The 20,780-nt window shown below is 30.5% G+C and overlaps 1 protein-coding gene across 1 annotated transcript in view; it reads right to left on the minus strand.

The window, feature by feature from the left end:
- The window catches only part of LOC129968318 (uncharacterized), a 34,808-nt gene extending 15,325 nt beyond the window's left edge, over window positions 1-19,483 (minus strand). Inside the window, exons 1-2 of the mRNA XM_056082173.1 lie at window positions 19,345-19,483; window positions 16,090-16,344 (exon numbers count right to left, since the gene is read on the minus strand). Of these exons, the coding sequence (XP_055938148.1) occupies window positions 16,090-16,344; window positions 19,345-19,483 (394 nt within the window). The remainder of the gene's footprint in view (window positions 1-16,089; window positions 16,345-19,344) is intronic.
- Window positions 19,484-20,780: the final 1,297 nt, after the last annotated feature.

The following is a 20,780-nucleotide window of genomic DNA, read 5'->3' on the forward strand; positions in this document are numbered from 1 at the left end:
GAAAAAAGTGTCTTATCTTATTTTCATTATTGGCATATTTGCAATAAGATTTAAGAGGGTAATAGGTAGTTAACTTAGGTGAACATTCTGGTTTTGAAATTACCCGAGGTTTTTCTTGGGATAGTTCTCGTTATTCTGAATTATAATAAAATGTAAGTGAACTGCTCTCCCTCCCAACTACCTTGGAAGACGATTTGATCCCAACAGATTTAACATATACGACACCATTGTACAGGGTGATTATCTCGTTGAACGTGACCATGAAACCGGGACTTTTCACGAGACCATTACGAAACACACATTCTAGTGTTGAGGGATTGTGAGTTGTAAAACATCACTCATTTTTCCTATCATTGTGTGCCAAAAATGGCAAATAAATTAAGTATTTTGAAGCAATAAAAAAAACTAATGTGATTTATAGCGTAATTAAAATGATTCCCCTATATTACAGTTAAAGTAATCTAATGAAAGATAGTAAAAGATAACAAAAATTATAGATTGTAGCAGAAAAGAGATTAAAGTTTTTTTCGTTATGGAACAAGGCCAGAGAATGAAAAGTCGATGCTTGCGTAGTTATGTTCAAAATTTTAATTCCATGATAATAGATTTAATGCTGGAATTTAAAAAAATGTTATTCTGTCACGATAGGGAAAAATTCATGTTCATTAATTATTTAATGCACTATACATCAAAGGGATATGCAGAAATCATTGGCACTTGATCAAAACGGAATGTATGTGCAAAAAGAACAACAACAACTGCTCAAATGCTCCATCACAAATCAACCGCTCTTTGTAGTCGTATGTGTTTACTTCTGATTATAAACTCCATGCAATAAGAAGTTCTCAGTAGTTCTTTTCTATAAGTGTTCCCGGTAGTTGTATAAAATTTCTTAAGCTAAACATGGCCAGTGTATGTAAATCAGGTGCACTTTATTTTACCGCTGTGATTTAAATATTCTCATGTTGGTATGGCAAGGAATTCTGGGGAGTAAAATGCCGACTTTGATATTATTCCTTTCATGTGATCATGGCTTTACAAGGTCAACCTTAAAATTTTCCTTGCATAGTTTTCAAAAAGAATGTGGAACTAAATAGGTATACCTCTCACTGTTTCAAAACACCTATTTTTGTATTGAATACTTTATTTGTGGGCATGATTATCTTGTAGAAAGAATGATTAAAGACATATTAACGATAATACAACAAAAGCGTCAAAGAATTGTATGATATTTTACACTTTCCCCATCACAACTTTCGAAACTCGCATTGCACAAAACTAAATTTTACACCATTTCAAGATTTTAAAAATTTTAATCAAGATTATAAATTGATATATATTTAATATTAGTACAGTTTTTCCTGAATATTGACAATTTTTTAGAAATATTTTTTACCTAGTTTTTAACAATAGATTTTAATGTTGAGCTAGAACTTAAACCCTTTTCATTGCCTAGTAAAGTATTTAACCGTAGCAGTAGTTTATTGTTGTAATTAATTAATTGATTGAGATTAATTATTTAATTTAAGCATCATATTAATCACACGTTGTTAAAGACAAAAAAAAAAGAAGTATTATATCTAATACTAATTTACATGAAAAATAAAAAAATGGAATTTACGAAAATTTAAAAAAAAATAGTTTATCCGGACAGTTTCATTCATATACACAGTATGCATAAAATGCTTTAGGCCATTAATTTACACGACTTTATTTTTTATTACAATTGGCTTAGTAAATAAATTTACAGGGATTTCATAAACATCAAGTTATACAAATGATCAAAAGTTTAATCGAAGTACATACAATCAATATTCTCGATGAATCAATTAGTAACCAAAAGCGGCTAGTAAATAAAAAAACAACAACATAAAAGAATAGTTCTGAGTCGTATTTAGTGAAAAAAAAAATGCGGACGAAAATAGATTGATCTTAAACAAAGAAAGTTGATAAAGAAAGTAAGAAATCAAGATAAAATGGTGTATTTCGAAAATAGAAGAGTCCAAAGAAAAAAAAAACTGTTGCAAAAAGAATGAAAAAGAAAATTCTCAGAAGAAGAAATTCATTCTTATTATTTTTCCTTAGCACAATTGAAGGAATAAGTGATAGAAAAGGCAAACGATTAATGGGAAGAGGAATAAAGAAATGTCACTTGTCAGATAAAGGAAAGTAAATTCGAATGAAAGAAGTGGAGAATGGAAGACATAAAATGAAGTTGAAAGGTGAAATATAGTTATAAAATATAAGCGCACAAAATAATTAGCCGTGGAAAACACATAAGGCAAAATGACAGAAAAACAGAATAGGAACTGATTGAAACTTTCCAAAGAAATGAATATCAAACTTGCAGTAAAAGAATTGTCGTTGAAGAAGTATAATAAAAAAATAGTGAGAAAATATAAATTCGGAGTTATTTAGTTATTTTGTGCAACTTAATGTTAATGTTTCCTCGACAAAATATTTTTAAACTTCATATTTTTATAAATATCAAACACAGAAACCTTACCTCTTTCATTTCAATATACTATATATTTCTGTAATGCTCTATCTGTATCGTTACACATTTAATCATATCATAAGAAAAAACACCAGTTTTGAAAAATGGGTGTGCTTAAAATTTTTTCCATATTATTTGTGTCTGAAGTTAAACTTTAATTATAAATACAAAGAAAAACATTGTAAAAAAAATTAGTATCAATGGAAAGACAAGATTTAGAATTTTAAGATGGTCTAAAAATAATTTTTATGCTGCTATAATTTCAGAATTAAATATTCCGCTTAAATTTTAATTAATTCAAATCTCAAAAAAAAATCTTTTCAAAGTAAGGCAATAAAAAGCAATAAAAAATCGAATATGAGGACCTAATTTATCATTTTAGAGGATCACCTAATTTTCATATCACACACACACACACACACACACACACACACACACACACACACACACACACACACACACACACACACACACACACACACACACACACACACACACACACACACACACACACACACACACACACACACACACACACACACACACACACACACACACACACACACACACAGAGAGAGAGAGAGAGAGAGAGAGAGAGAGAGAGAGAGACCCATAAGCTTAAACATACAAACATGATTTAAGTAATGAAAGATAATAACTATTTTATTTAAAGAATTGATTAATCAATAACATTTTAAATAATTTTACTTAAAAAAATATTTGAATTAAAAAAAAACCTTAACGCGAACCCTCAATTGATAAATTTTTAGACCGTTAACGCTACAGGAAAATTTAAATATTTAAAAAAAATCTATTTAGACATGAAATCTAAAATCTTGAGCTCTGCTTCTAATCATATGGACTATCGAAATTTTTTTTTCGATATTTGCAATTTTTTCGGTACTTTGTAACTTTAAAATAAGGACTAAGAAACATCGAGATTCATTTCTGTTCAACGAGAGTGGGTTCCCTGAAAGGTTCTCGTCATTTTTTTTTTTAAATAAATGCAGTTGTATATATTCAACCATAGGTCATTAGCGAAATAATAATTTCAAAAGAGTCTATTAAAGTGCCACCTATGTGAGTTTTTCTTGTTTAATTGCTAGTGTGCAGTTCATATAAATGTATCAGAGCACTAAATATGTATTATGAACCCTTTTATTTCCACCAATTAAATTTTAAAAAAAATGACACCGCATTATAATTGTAGGCATGAAATCACATAAAAGCTTATTGTGCATTTGAGCTACCGCATTTACATGCCTGTGGAAGTACAGACCGACAGACTGTCAACCTCTTAAAGGATTTATTCCAAATTTGATGCATATTTACATTTTAAATGTTAAATGTGTGTACCGAATTCTATCTATCTTCCTTCATTTTTCATTTATCATATTAAATTCTATTAAAATATCCAGACACTCATACTTCCACAGAATGGACTTCTTTCATAATTTTAAGTAATCTACAAATTAGTGTTAAACCCATACACCGAATTTCATCTATGTAGCTCAAAGTGTTCCTGAATTGACATGCTCACAGACAGAGAGATATTATTCCAAACATGGTTTTTTTTTTTAACTCAGTAAGATCTGAAACTTAAAGGTTCGTTAGAATATGAAATTGGAAGTTTTTTTCGATTATTGTACTTATTCTTTGTATGCAATTCGTATACGTGACGGCAAAAATATATTTCGAACGACTGTAGGTATCTGAGCATTCGAATCTTCACTGCATCGACATATAAAAAAAATACAATTCTTATATCCGGCGTTTTCTGACAGAAAACACGTAACCAGGAAGGATGTCCCTTCCTTATCTTTCTCTTCACTTACACAAATGAAATATATATTATATATATATATATATTGTTTTGCTAAGTAGTATCGCGAAGCATGAAGTTTTGTGAGTTGTTGCATTCCCAGACAGGCATTATCATGCCTCTTCTTTCTCGGGTTTCGGCCTCACGATAAAAGGAGATGAAGTGAAGAGAGGGGAAAAGTTGCGCGAGAGTATATTTTTTGGCCAACATCGGTAAGAGTGTGCGTTTTTAAGAGCTCCGGTGGGAGCTCGAAGAAATGAGTTTAAATTTTTATCGGAATTCTACTGTATATATGTAAACAGTCATCGATCATTTAAAGCAGAAGATATAATAAACTCGCGTTGCCTAGAAAAGTGTCATCATTAGTGTTGTTACAAACTTGTAATTTGCTTCCCATCACGGCTAGTATCACCGTAAGAAAGACCGTTGTAAGATCTGAGCTGATCGGCTGCCACGTCAATGACCTGAGAGCTTGGCGACCATTTGGCGGTGAATTTGGCGAGTTTGGCGACTAAATGGATAATACCAGGAAGTTCAAGAAGTTTCATGATCCATCCAGTAATAACAGAGATACACCCAGGTACGCCCTGATTGGTCTGCAGTTTCTAGCCCCGCCTCCCGGAACTATAAAAGACGGGCACTCTGAAGCTGAAGAAGAAGTCGTGTGGATCGTCAGAAATGGTGTGTGCGAGTGGTCGGAGTCGCCGACGAGTAAACAGATTTGAGAGGATCAGACAGCAAGCAAGCTGCTGAACTATTAGAGATTAAATGCTCTGCGTCATTACAATTGAGTGGCGGTATTTGTAGCAGAAGAAAATTTTTGTAACAGTGTCAAGGCACGTGACAGGCATATATAATTCAAATGGTCTCCCTAAATATTCGTATATTTGAAAAGACAACCCCTCTTCGTGAATATGTCAGCCCACACCTGCAGGAATGGTCTCGTATCAAAGGAAAGACAAGATTAGAGAATTTAGAGAAGATTTTAGAGAATTCCAAAGTAATTACCATCTCTATTTCAACTTCATAAACTGTGAATTCTGGACAAAGTCACAATTCGAGGTCATTGATTTCAGATTCACTTAGTGTATCTTCAAGTATAAGGAAGAAAACCGAATATGTATTTTGATGAAGATTTTGGGGCATCAGAGTATGTATTTTTAAAAGTCGAAAATGTATGTAGTTCGAAAAGGTACTTTTAGAATCCAGGGATGTCTGGATGTCTGTTAGTTGCATTCGAAACTGTTGACGATTACAGTACTTTGTTTTTGTGTATTTAGTATACCATAGCGGAAAAATGTTTTCTGTTGAATTCAGAGAAGTCTAAAATATGGTAGTAAAATAAAATTCCGAGTTTGTAATTAGAACACTTTCTTTTTTTGTATAGTTCGAAACCGAAAAATTGAAAGATATATTTTATATGCATTTAGTAAGGAGTATATTGATTTGAAATAAGAAAGAAAATCATTAAAGATAATAAAAAAAACAAAAATAATGATGAAACAATTCGAAAATGAAATAGGAAAGAAAAAAAAACAACAATTTTGCGAAGCAGAGAAAACAGAACAATCGAGTCTAAGAAATTCGTTATTATTACTTTTTCCTAGAACAATCAAGGAATGAAAGATAACAAAGAAAGAGGAACGAATGAATGAAAGTAAAAAAAAAAAGGAATGGCACTTGTCTGATAAAAAGAAGACGAATTCTAACAACAATATTCGGAGAATCATAGACGTAAAAAGAAACTAAAAGATAAAACATATCTAAGTACAATCATTAAAGGTAATTATCAGCTGAAAAAAAGACGGAACATGTTATGAATTGCTTCAGAAAATGGATATCAGGATTTTAATAGAAATGTTAAATAAATATATTCGAAAGAAAAATGAGATTTAAGTTCGGCATTGCGCAAAATAACAGCTTTTCAAAGATTATTTTGTTGATTGCATTGAATTGCACAAAGAAAATATTGAGGGCTATTCTTTATATTGGGTGGTAATGAAACAACACTCCTTTGTTTGGAGGCATCTGTTGTTAAAATAATGAATAGAATAAAATCAAATTTCATATACAGCATGTAAAAGGAATGGAAAGATTAATTCAAGAAAAAAAATTATAAAAAAAATGCGCCAAACGCAGATGCAATATCTTGTGTAATAGTAAACATTTTGCATGTGCGTCAGGGGTCCTAATGTTGTAAATAAAAAATTATTTGCCATAAGTTTCAAAGCGTATGTCATTCCAATCAGTATTACATTTTTTTTTATCATTTGAGTTTGAAAAAGAATTCGCAAAAATATGGATTTAATATTTCATGCAAAGCAATAAAATAAAAATCGATTATGTGATGAATCAGAAAATTTGAAAACTGTTTAGCTAAAAATTTAAAATGAAGTCTGGTTTATGGTTTTATTCGTACACAAAAATTGAAATGAAAATATCAAAAATTGATCATCCATTCCCTTCATGACTGCCAAGGAGTGACTTTATATTTTTGAATATATTAGAAATTATTTAAGATATGTAATGAAGAGGAGAAAAAATATAAAGCATGTAAAATCTAAAATTTTTTATTTCTTCTTTTTTTATTAAATAACTTCATCAAATAATAAAAAAGGTTGACGTAGATTAAAGAAAATTAACGAGAAATTTCTTTTCCCAGAGTTAGAAAAAAAAAGTTTTTTTCAGTATTTGAAGAGCTGGAAGTAAGTCACAATTATTTTGTGTTCGCTCATCCAAGTGATAAAAAAAATCGGCTTTATTTATTAACAGAAATTTCGTCATAATTACCAAGGTACACAAAACTATAATAAAAGTAAATTCATTTCCATATTAATAAAGAAGTTAAAAAAATGATGTCATTAGATTTTGTACATTATCCTTGTACGACGTAATAATAATACAAAATATCTAACTAAAATAATATCTTAAAAAGGCCATCAACAAATCTAAGACGATAGAAATAATACCAAATTTGCTGCAATTACGTAACGGTATTTGCTTTCTTTCTTATTTAAAAAAATCCTCCTACTTATTTAACCCTTAACTGGGGACGTGCGGTCTGTGAGACCGCTAGCGATGTATTTTCTATCACCCCTATTCTGTTTTTAGCTCAATTGAATGGATTGACCCTGTAGCTTCCTGTTTTGTGACCTATAATACAAGTGCACTTTTTCAACAGATGCTTTTTAAAATATTTCAGGAGCGCAGTCTCTAAGACCGCATCTCCCTGTTAGTGTCCCAGTGATAAACAAGGCTTAGCAGATGGTACTAAAACTTGGGGCCCGAACTATCATCCAGTTTACTGATCCTATTATGAAGCAGTGCTTCAGACAATTTTAAATAAAGCAGAAAGTGATTTTCGTGATAGGGATAATTCTACAGAAGAGTTTTTTGATGAAAGTTCGCATTCAACTGGTTTTGATATGTATGCTCAATCATAATCAATTTTTTTTAGAGATAATGTATTTTGAAAAATTGATAAAATATATTAATATACCAAGATATATATATATACAGAATCTATAGGTTGATTTTTATACTAGTTCTTAACCTGTATGTTTAAAATGCCCTAGAAAACCGTGCTATGAAAGTCACACAAGCCGATAAAAAAAGGGCCAATTTTACCCATTGTTAATTTTTTTATTTTTCATATAATTGTTGAATTTTACATTATATTGTCTCCTATATACCTTCATATATTTTAAAAATAAATATGATTCAAAAAGTAAAAAGTAATAAGCTTTTTCAAGAATATTATTTATTGTAACGTGTCATTTGAGAGGAAAATGTATGTTCCAACGCATTTACATTTTTCAATGACAATATATTTTGAAAAATTTCTAAAACCTATCTATATATCAAGAAAATTATCTGCAAAATATATTGGCTTGTTTTTCATACTAATACATTCATTAGAAAATTAAATTCGAGTCTAAATGAAATGCGGTGTCGTAGACAGCAACTTCCCAGTTAAGTCCTAAACTTTCACGTCCCCAGTTAAGGGTTAAAAAACCTCTACACCTTCTGGAAAAGGTGCCGTTTTTTTAATTTAGCTATGATCTAAGCAACTCGGATGATTAAGGATTTCGAATTTAGTTTGAATACATTTATAAAGTATATGCATGGCCAAATGAAGAATTTTACAAACTATTTTGGGATGAATCTCGTCATTTTGCTTAGTGGTCAGATCACCTCACCAAACCAGACAATTAAGCCAACGTGAGACGTTTAATCCTCTATTCCTGATTTATTATACGCCAAAACAACATTCAAGAAGGATATTTAGTGAAATCAGGTTTTGAATCTAGTATCCTATGATCGTTATCAGTGGTTTCTGAGGTCCCATTTTAATAATTATAATGCGATACGAATACAATACATGTAAAATGATGAATGGTTTCATTTTCAAAAAAGAAAAGACATGTCAAAACGGCATCTTCAATTTACTTAGAGAGACTCTTGAATACAAAATTTGATCGATATGAAGCAAGTGAAGTTACTGTAGGAAACAAGAAAGAAAGAATAAAGACCGAGAATTTCGAAAATAAGAGTCAAAAGAAAAAAAAAATTCTTATATAAAAAAATGAAAGGAAATTTGGGCACTAAAAATTCTATCCCTTTTCTCTTCTTTAGAACAATCGAAGGAATAAGAGGCAGGAAAGAAAAAAAAAAAAGAACAGACAAATGGATGTAGAACAAAAAGACTTGCTAGGCAAGAAGGAAATAAATTCGAACAAAGAGGATCGGAGAATAGCAGATATAAAATGAAATGGAAAGGTGAAACATAGCTATGAAATGTAATCGTACGAAGTAATTAGTCTTGGAAAAAGCAGCTAGAAATATGAGAGAGATAAGGCAGGAGATGATAAGAATTGTCTCTAAAAATGAGTTTTAGTTTGGGAATAGAATTATTAGAGAAACAAAACGGAAAGAGGGAATGGGATTCAATTTCAGTGGCATGTTCAAAAATATTTTTTTTTTCAAAAATATTTGCTTGTTTTATTGAGAAGCAGGGCTCAAGTAACATCATTTGAAATTTATTTGTCAAAAGTCAAATGAAATAGACATACAAAATACCGGAAAAATATGTCAAGAATTTGTATTTTAATTTTATTTGATGTGTGGGCAGAACACATTTGTTTATAGAAACAGATCAGCGTCTCTTGTTAGTAATTTTTTTTATATGTAGAAATTTATTAAACCAGCTTTAATTTGTTAAGGCATTTTAATTGTGCATTTAGGCTCAAATATCTTTTTATTTACATGTTGTGACTTTTTTTTCTTTCTTATGTATGCAGTACAGAGAAAATATAATAATTCATCAGAAAATTCGAACTCTAGAGTTTGACGAATCTCCAAGTTTTAGACCTCCAGTTCGAAAAACATATTTTTGGAAAATGACTGGCTGTTTGTCTGCGGCAAATATAACTCAAAATCACTTTTAGTTAGACAGATGAAATTTGGTTTATGTTCTTTACATCAAATCTATTCAATTTTGAGCAAGCTCCTTTCAAAGGAAGTCTGTCTGTTCGGCTGTTCGAATATAAATTAACATAATAACTACAAAACGAAGAAAAACAGACGGATAAAATTCGGCAAAGACATTTAACATTTATAGTACAAACACCTATAAAATTTTGAGCCAAATCCAATGAGGAATCGACCATATGTCGGTCTGTACTTTCAGAAACATGTAAACTCGATTACTCAAATACGCAATGCATTAAATATATGAAATTTGGCATGGGATTTTTTTTGACCACAAGTGTAGCTTTTTAACAAATTTTTATTTCAATCGATTGTGAAAAACGCATCTAAAATACAGATTCGATATTTGGATGTTACTAACCGCATGACCGGGCTTAATCGCCAAATAATTCGCCAAGGATGACACCATAGATTCAGTAAAAATGATAAATTTACGCCAAAGATTAGTGTTTCGTAACTGTTGTCCACTAATACTAGTTGTCCGCATAACGCTTTTACTAGAGATTATGTGAGAAAGTATTGGAGGGATCGATGGAAGTTTTATGGCATAAGACCTGCACTTGCGTACAACTGGCCAAACCGTTACCTCTGAACAAAGAGTAGGTTTGATATTCCTCCCCTTTCTCCAAAGGTGCACTATGTCAAAACAATCGTGTACGCGAAATCCTCATCTCAGTATACGGTCTACTGACGGGCATGGAGCGCCAAATAAAAATATATGTTAAACATATTACGATTAAGAAATTTTCCTGATTTTTAATATATATATATATATATATATATATATATATATATAGAGAGAGAGAGAGAGAGAGAGAGAGAGAATTATAATTATATAATAAATTACAATTTTTTTAGAGTGTTGAAAACTGTATTTATTCTTTATTTATTAAAGCCAGTTTTGTAGTATTCATTTGATTTACAGTTGGATGCGTACAAATTCAAAACACATGAAATGTACAAGTCTTCCTTAAATTATTAATTTACAAAAGTAAATATTTATCCATAAATTATCTGATAATAACAAAATCAATGCTGTATTGTGAAAATAAAAGTAATGATATCCAATTTCTTTAAAGGTATAATTACCATACCATTTATGTTAAATCTCCAGGGAAATGTAATTATTTTCATCATGCATTAACTAAAACGTATTAATTGCGCATGCTACATGACATTATACTGTTTAAGCGAAATGAAATAAAACTGCACATGGAAGTATTTTGAATTATGCATTGAAGCATTATGTGTAAAACAACAGTCCAACTTCCCTATTCTCAGTTAAAATGTCAACATTTCAAAAGTTTCAACGGCAACACATTCCTTTTTATTGGAACAGTAACTTCACAATGAAAAGCAAACAAACAATAACAACAATAAAAAAAAAGGTAAAAAAATGGAAGGGAACATGAAGCAAGAAAAAAGTCCGCGCTTGGTAGTAAATTTCGAAAAAGGAGACAACAAAAGTCCAGAGGAGAGACAGAAAAGCGAAACTTTCAAAAATTTTCCACGTGCCAGCCTTCATGCATCATGACACTTTGCAAGGAACAGGAGGTAAACAAAACTGAATCACATACACTGGCGAGTGGCATCTGTGGAATTTCACGCCTGATGTTATCTTATGAATCCATAGGCATATAGAAGGATTTTATCAAAGTTAAACAAAAAAGAATGCATAAATATTGTCTAGTTAGTAAAGTGCCAGAAAATTTCGGTTTAAGGATTTTATTTGTGGTACCAAAAGACTAGTTCAAGAAAAGTACATGGAGCCGCTTTCCCTCTGTATTTCCACATAGAGATGCTGCATCTCTATGTGGAAGTACACCAAAATGGATTTATTGAATTTTGTTTTTGTCTAGTTCTTACACAATGGAACATGTACGACTAGATCCACTACCATCTTCAAAAAGTATCAAAATTGACTATTATATAACCAGTTTTTGCTGTTTTCACTTTGTAAATTTGATGATTTTTAAACAGGGAGTTCAGACATTGTACGGATTTCAGACATCAGACGGAAGAAGAAGGTTTTTTTACACCACTTTTAAATTGAGGCAATTAATTTTTACTGAATGCGGCCAAATTCATTGTCTTTCTCAAATTTTTTTTTTCATTATTTACAAAATATTTTTTTAAATAAGTTTTCTGTACATCCATAGTGTTGCACACACAAAGAAATAAATTTCATATTTTCAATATTATGTGGATAAACGAAAAAAAGTGCAATAAAGCATGGTGTCTCAAACCATGCTGAGAGGTTTTAAAACTTTTATTACAATTATCATTGATATATGGAGCGACGAACATTGCGTAACATTACGAATCCATATAAAGGGGAATCAGACATTCAAGTCACAGGAATCCTAGGTAGGAAAACAATTCGTGAATTATTCAAAGTATTTCAATAGACGTGCAGCGTACCCAGTATATAGCCAGAATTGTGGTTCCCATTAATTCCACCTGAAAATGCAATGATACTTGCTGCGGTTATCGAGAATCATCCGAAAAGAGACTTGCAGTTGAATCCAGAATCAAGCCACCCAGAACATACAGAATCCTGCAGAAGGCATTGAACATGTTTTTGTTCAACATTCAATGTTGGCATGCCATACCAATTTTATCTGAACAATAATGAGAGGATTTCGCTTACCAGATGTTCGATACTGGTGGATCCTCCAAATTTTCGAAGTCGGCAGAACATTATTTAAAGACGAGGCGCATTTTCTTCTGTCTTGTGCCGCCTTAACAGAAACAACTAGTGATTGGATTACCGGAAACCTACTTCTTTTCTCACGCACTGTCATTCCATTGCCGTAAACTTATCGTTTTGGCTACAATCTCCTACAAAGGGATCAATGGATCCTTTTTTACGAGAAACAGTGGAGATTGAGTGCAGAACTTTCGAACGTTCCCCTTCGACAAGCGTTCATGCAAAATGGAGCTTGCTCACATCGCAAACAAGACATTTTTGACATTTTGAACGAATATTTAGATCACAAGAGTTACTGCGTAGAACTATTCGATAGTTAAAAGATAAAACCTTAAAACTCCTCTTTATTCACCTTGACCTCACCCAATGAGACTACTTTCTGTCAGGCATATTGAAGAATATTGTTTACAGCAATCCTTTAACATTCGACCAGTTGGAGAAGCTTATTTGTTAAACTTTTGTGTCAATTTTTTGATACATATTACAGAGAATCAATGAAAATTTCATTCGACATTTGCGATATGCGTGTTGTGCTGAAAATGTACATTCTGAATTTCTTTTGATATGAATGTATTGAGGATTGCATTACTCACGGCATACAGACAATGTCGTCAGCAGCGTCAATTATTGGTGAAACTTGTAACTAAAATTTTGTTTTTGAATTAGGTTCATATTGGTTTTAATAAACATATTGCTTGTTTGAGGTGTCTGTCTACCGTTATTTCAAAGTTCTTTATTTTCAAAGTTAGAGGTTCTTCGTGGAACACCATGTGTATGATTTTATATTCAATGTCTGTTACGGCACATTTTATGCTAAAAATAATTTACAGGTAATGTTCCTTATTTTTTAGTCCCATAGCATAGAGAAGAAAATGTATATGTCTAGAAGATGTATCTCTCAAAATGATGGATATGGTCCAAAATTTGAAACAAATCTAAGATTAGAATATGAATTTGCTTATCAGAGTTTTTTTATATTTATCATGCTCGGATTCGCTAAAACAGAAATAATTAAAAAAATGTATTTTCGCACTTATGTTTATCTAAAACGAAAATTCATTAAATTATCGAAGCTTCATCTTTTTGCGTGATAACGGTTTTTGAGTTTTTCAAACAAGCATTTTAAAATGTTTTTAACTTCATATAACTATTTTCAATTATTTTTAATTTTAATAAAATTTATCAGAATAGATCACTTTACATATGTTTGCATGTAAAGAATTTCTGAAAAAAAAATGTAGCAAAACATTGGAGGAAAAATTGGAAATCAATGGGTTATTTGCGACTAATCTATATTGAGAAGACTTAAGAATGGTTAAATCAGGTAGTTTCTTTTTTCAGTCTTCGATAAATGGTAATGTTGACGAGGACAAACTTAAACAAGACATAGTATAATTCTGTTAATATACTCCTCTTAGCGTTTTTAAACATTGTAAATCAGTATGCTGGATGCCTACAAGAAAACATTACAACTAAGAAATATGGTTTAGCAAATTAACTTTTTAATCTAACAAAGCATACGTTTTTCCTTTTTTATCATAAATACTTGCTTTTAATGATTTTATGTACCTTAAATTTGAAAAAACTTTATTATGGTAGCTTACAAATTCTTCAGTAACAAGGGTTGATTAATTAAGAATATTGGTTAGAGTCAATCCAAAATACTCCATTGACACTGCAAATTTTATGTGTTGCACATATTATAGAAAACAAAAAAATGGAACAGCCTAATACAATGTATGACGCATAGTTATATGTAAAATGACAAACATATTTAAGCTTATCTTGCGATTAAGAATTCATTTTGCTTTTCTTACCATTCACTTTAAATCGAATTTTTTTTTTTAAAAAAGGATGTTTGTTTATTCTCTTATTAATTAATTGAGTTATTCATTTATTTATTGGCTTTATTTCCTCTGAATTCTTTCTATATTTTTACAAAGAATAAAATTCACAGGTTAAAGAATAATAGTAATTTAAAATATGCTCTCAAATTAAAATAGCTGAATCATAGAACTGATAATATTTAACTACGAGGAGAAGATATTCCTATATTTTGAAAATCCAAAGAAATTTCTTAAGCTAATTTAGTAAAAAGGATTCAAAACGAAATTTTTGACTCATGATTGTAATTTTCGCGATAATACTTTTAATACTATTATCCAATCATTCAGAAAATATCTGCTTTTGTAGACAAAAGACTTTTATTATTAGAGACAATTCATTTTTGATATGAAAATTTTACAATTGATATTTTGTAATTTACTAACCATTGCTTGATTCTCAACCAAATTTCTTTGTGAAAAGTCTTTTTTTTTATTTTCACAAACACCATACCTTCTTTCAGTACAAGTGCCAGCTTGCGTTGGCACAATAATTGCTTTTTTGGCGTTTCTCACTTTAATATAGAAAAATACCAAAATTACGAAATTAAAAATTAATGGCGGGAAATCATAAAGAGAAAAGAGGATTCTGGATGTTTTCTGGAAGAATTCTACATATACTAGGGTAGGAAATTTTGTTTCAAAATATAAAACTGTTTGAAACATGTACATGTTTGATTACAGTCTATAACTGTAATTTCTGATTATTCAATTATGTATTGTTACAAACCTGTAATTTTTGCTTCCCATCATGAATAGTGTCATCATAAGAAAGACAATTTTACAGTCATCTGTATTGAATGCTGTTGGATGCCGAGCCAGGGATCCCAGAGCTTGGCGACAAAGTTGGCGACCATTTTGCGACTTTGGTGACAAAATAAATAATGCTCGAAACTTCGAGAATTTTGTTTATCCGTCAATTTTGGAACCGAGATACGCCTGATTGGTCTAGAAGCTTCTAGCCCCGCCAACCGGGAACTATAAAAGGCTCTCAAAGCTGTGGTGTGTCGTCGAGAATCGTCGTCGTGAATTGTAGTTGGAGTCGCCGACAAGTAACAAGTCTTCGAGAGGATAGCGAAGCAACGATGATTTACCAGCGTTGTGTGGAGCGTGTGCTGAGCTGAGCTGTGAGCATCGAGTCCTGTTGTCTACTGTAGAGACAGCGTCGTATATTGTGTGTAGTAGCCAGTGGTATGAAGTAATGAGTCGCAGCTAAAGTGAGAAGAGACAGCGAGAAGTTCAGCCGTTGGTGAGACCGGCTCTTGCTCCCCTCTCTTGCTGTATTCTGTCTAGCCACTTTGTGTGCTGTGGACGATTACTACTTGTGAGCTACTGTCTGCTGTAGTGTGCTGCTGGGTGCTGTCCTGTGTTGGCTGTAAATATTTGTCATCTGTGTACTCGTCATCTTTGTATTAGTGTCTTCGTGTAAATAAACGACGTCGTTGTTTTCTACTGAGGGTTGCTGATTATGTTCTCACACCGTACACCCACCATCAAGCGAACCCGGCGGAGGAAAAGCCGTAACAGTATGCTACCTCATAATTTTGTATATATTATTTATTTATCACTTCAGGGATATGGGCAAGGTTATTTATTACGGAATGGCAGAAATTGTATCGATAAGGAATATTATCATAACCACGTCACAAAATATAAAAGCCTAATGGTATTGAAAAAAAATTCTTACGTAATCCTGGAACAGCCAATAGTAAACACTGAGTGAGTGCCATGAAGAACATGTGAGGATCCAATGAATAGGCCGACTCGTATATGATGACTGGCAGGAATATGTGCATCATGAGGCGGGAATCGAACTTTGCCAAGTCTGTCATGATTCTGAATTGCTTTAGGTTGCGGTCTACAACTCCCAGAATGCACCCGAAGAGAAATAGAAAAGCTGTGTAGGGAAATCGTAGTCTTTTCAGCCATTCTCGGCAAATTACTGTAAAGAAATACAGTAAATATAGAAATTTATTGAGAATTTTGAGACACAATTATACAATTTTTAAAGGTTTGTTATAAACTTAGCTTTTAAATTATACTATTCAAATGCAACATTTTAAAATGGAGAATAAGATATATTTAAATATATTACTTCTAAAAATACTTATTGAAATATTTAAAATTTAAAAATGCCAATTTTTGAATTGTATTTTGTTTTGGGACTATTTAAACTCACAATCCCACAAATTCTGATTACGTTTTCTTCGAGAGTTTCGAATTTACTATATTCTTTTTTGAAATAAAAGTATGCAAAAATTCTAGATTCAGTGGAAAACCATATCAGAGATATTCTTTCTGTGAAAAGAATATGCATTTATATTTAAAGACAGTTACGCATTTTCATGGTTTTCACATATATTGGTAGTATTAATGAAGTACTTGAAAGTGAAAGTTTATAATTGACAAAGGCCATAATAATGATTTGAACATTTTCAATTATATCTTGGCATGAATTCTGTGGGCGTAAAGTGGGAAATAAGACTAACTGCTTTCTCCTTTTGGGTTCATTTATTGCTTACTCATATTTCCAGTTTCACACCTGGATATTTTGTATTAAATTTTGATTAATGCATCTTTTACTAATAGCTTACGTATGTCACAATTGTGACTAATCAGTAAGTGATAATCCAAAATAGATAAATATTTCCGATTACCATTCATCAACGTTTTTTTAAATGATTACTAAACACCTTATTCGGCATAATCAAGGCTTACTGGAACTTTTCATTATTGGTTTTTATTTGAAAATTATTTAAATTGAGTCTTCTTGCAAGCTGTTGGAGTTAATGGCTCAGTTAGTACGATTCCATGAAGTCGATCAGATTAGTTTATGGGTCTTCTAAAGACCCAGAAATCTGTTGTCTTCTAAATTCACGCTGTTTGGTTACTGAGAAATTTAGAGATATCCTGTAATTATTGTAGGTATTTTGCATTACTGTCAAATTTGGATAAGTGGCACAGCTTCAGGATCGTAGTATCGAAGCTCATTCTTATAAAGAAGATAGACGAGTTTAGATATGTGTGTAAACTCACAAGAAGTACTAACTCTTAGCAGTGTCATCATATTAAGTAATAACAGCCATTACAGAAAAATTTTATGAATGATTTAAGTTTGATGATATTTGAGCAAGTAGCTTACTATACCTTATATAAAAGTTCAATAATCCTGTCCTCTATCATTTATTTGACGAGATTCTTTTTTTTTTATACTTTCTCGTGTACGAAGTATAGATAAACTATTAAAATCGTAAAAAAACACAACAACAACAAAAAAATGAGATTTCGACGACTCTCCATGTTTCAGTCATTCATAAATTTTAAAAACAATTTTTTTCTGTTTGTTCACCTGTCTGTCAATTTGTCGTAGAGCGCGAGAACTCAAAAATAAAGTAGACAGATGGAATTTGGTATATGATATTTGGTATGTGGTTTGGAGAGATCATTTCTGCTGGTTTAAAGAATGGTTAAGATGCTGAAATAGTACACTTTTACCCTTGGGTACGACTAGATCACCATGGGTACGACTAGATCATTAGAATTTTATTTATTTATTTATTTATTTGCTAATCCTAATCACCTTTAATTATTTTCATTATAGTTTTTTCCTATTCAATTGAATAATTATAATGAGATGGATAGAAGTTGCTAATGATGGAAGACTACATAAAATAACTAGTTGCGAGTAAAAAAAGTGGATAGTTACTACTTTTTAATTCAATGAAAAATACTAGCTTATGATTTAATGGCGTAAAAATCAGATTTGACCATGCTGAAATATTGTGAATGGAAGGAGAAGAATGGAAAACATTCTGTTTGCATCACAGACAACGTCTTTCAAAAATATTGAGATATCATAAAACTGTAAATCTAAAAGTTAAATAATGGCGGTTTTTATAAATTCTAGAGACCTAATTTGTAACTAGCTATGCTTAGTTAAAGAGGTTTCACCATCTGACATTTAAAAGTTTCTGGTTATCAAATATATTTTGACTGAAAAATGCATGATTCATATTATTTGATTTTGCATTATTAAACATTTTGTTTTTCCCAAAACATTCAATAACAATTTTAATGATTATAACTTACAGGTTACCATAAATAAACAAAAAATACCAATTAATTTTTTATCTATTTATAAAAGAAGCGTTAAAATATTTTTTAAAATAAGGATACTCTTTTAATGCATCTAATTCATTTTCTCATGCTAATGGATTCATAATGGAATTTAAATCTTCCGACACAAAAATTTTCACTTTTTTTTTTTAATTCAGAACAATGCTCATGCTTGCATTTCCTAAAAAATTACTTAGGAGCAAAATAAGCATTTTTTCCCCTTCAGTTTATGTTTTTCTTTAAATTTATTTTTTCGTTCCCTGAAGCGAAAGAAAAAAAAAACTGCAATTTTCAATGCCGCATTCTTTTATAAAAGAAACAAAAGGAGTCAAATGTCTTGTCCAGGAATTCGGCATTGTTTCTGAGTGAATCAATCTAATTAATTTCCGGATGGCGGAATTTGTGACAAAGAGAAATTCTGAATTGAATGAAATCACTAATGTTTTAAAATGAATTGTAGTTCTAAAATAACAAAAGGTATCTTTAGAAAGAAAGAAATCTATGCATTGACATGTAAATAATTCCCTTTTTTAAATGTATTTTTTAAAATTAATAAGCATCGTTTAATTTTATTTTTCATAAATAGTTTAAAAAATTTGTCACATATACTGTGTCATAAGGGTTTTATAGTAAAAATCTGCTATTTTTAAATAAATTGTTTTTCTAGAAAGTAACTTTAAGGTAATTTTTACCATAGCTATCGTATATTGAAACAGAAAGACAAGAAAATGGTTCATAAAATTAGATTTAGCGCTTTATCAAATAACATATATGTTTAATTTAACTGCATGGAATTTTGACAGAAATAAATTATTATAATACTCACCTCCAACGTATAGTGTCAGGCATATAAAAGCCACGTGATAAATGTAAGTCTGTTTTGTTTCTTCAAAGTGATGTTCTTCGTTTTTTGTAATATTACCCAAACCCCAATATGGAGACACTGTGCCATTATCAGAATCCATGTTGAATTATTACATGCTGTTTGTAAGAAGAAGAAGTTTTCTAACCATATTCATTGCAAGGCAAATATAAATATCTGAAAATTCATTATATTATTAATTTAAAGCACTAAGACCATTCAACTCAGTAATAACTACGATGCTTCAGTTCAATAGTAGTTAAGATGATATAATACCGATATGAAGTAAATACATTTTCATTGTTATCTCGCAAAACTTAATTTTCGCAGAGATTTTCGAATTTTTTTATTCGGAAAATTTATTCTGAAAGTGAATCTTAACTTTTAAGAAAATAAAACTTAACAAATTTACCTTTAAATAAGTTCAAATGTATCAAATTCGAAACTCCAGCAAAAGTTTCACTTTTCTAATACATGGAAATGGGATATATTGATAACTAAAGAATTACAATAATAATACATTTCTAAATATACATAAAAGTTTCTTGTCTTTTGCTTTTTATAAAAGTTTCAATTTTTTTTATTTGATTTTCTCGAAACTATGTCGAATTTCCTATAAACATCAAAACATTAAAAGCAAAAGGAACACGCAGTTACAAATATTTAAAATGTTTTATTATATTTAAAAATTGCAAAATTAGGTAAAAGTTATTCTAAAAATTTCTTATATTCAATACTTCTCTGTCAAGTTAAAACCAGAATAAAATTCAATATTTTATGTAGAAAATATAGATGAAATTACTATCTGAAATGTCAACTAAATACAAAAATTGTAGTAAATATCATTTCTGAAGATGTATATAAATAAGAGAATAAGATTAAACTAAGATTTATAGCATTAAAAACCATTAAAAGCTCTTTATATTCATATGCAGATAAGTCAATTGAATAAAAAAGTCAATTTAATTCCTTTAGATGAGTCAAAATTTTTTTGAAGTAGTTTAAGGTGCAGTTTTAGCAGATCAAATACAAAATTTTGTAAAGTAAAATATCCACGAATAAATATGTATAAACTTACTTGCTTAGACATACACAAACATTATTTATTGAACATTGCTTTTATAAGGATAAAATATTTGGTGACGATTTTGAAAGAAATAATTTTTTCAGTTTAGCTAGAATTTTCAATCAGATAAGCAATTTGTATCAAAACTGTATCAAATAATGAATAGAAAATAAATAATTAATGCAAATATTATATGGAAAATGAAAAAAATACCTCACGCAGAAAACGTCTTGATAACTCTAAACCTAATATATACAACCATTTCTTTGTTTTATTGTCAATAGAAACGTCTCATTAAGGAAGATTCCTGCTTTTATCAATCATGATAATAATT

Source organism: Argiope bruennichi, chromosome 5 (assembly GCF_947563725.1).
Source record: "Argiope bruennichi chromosome 5, qqArgBrue1.1, whole genome shotgun sequence".
Taxonomy (NCBI): Eukaryota; Metazoa; Arthropoda; class Arachnida; order Araneae; family Araneidae; genus Argiope; species Argiope bruennichi.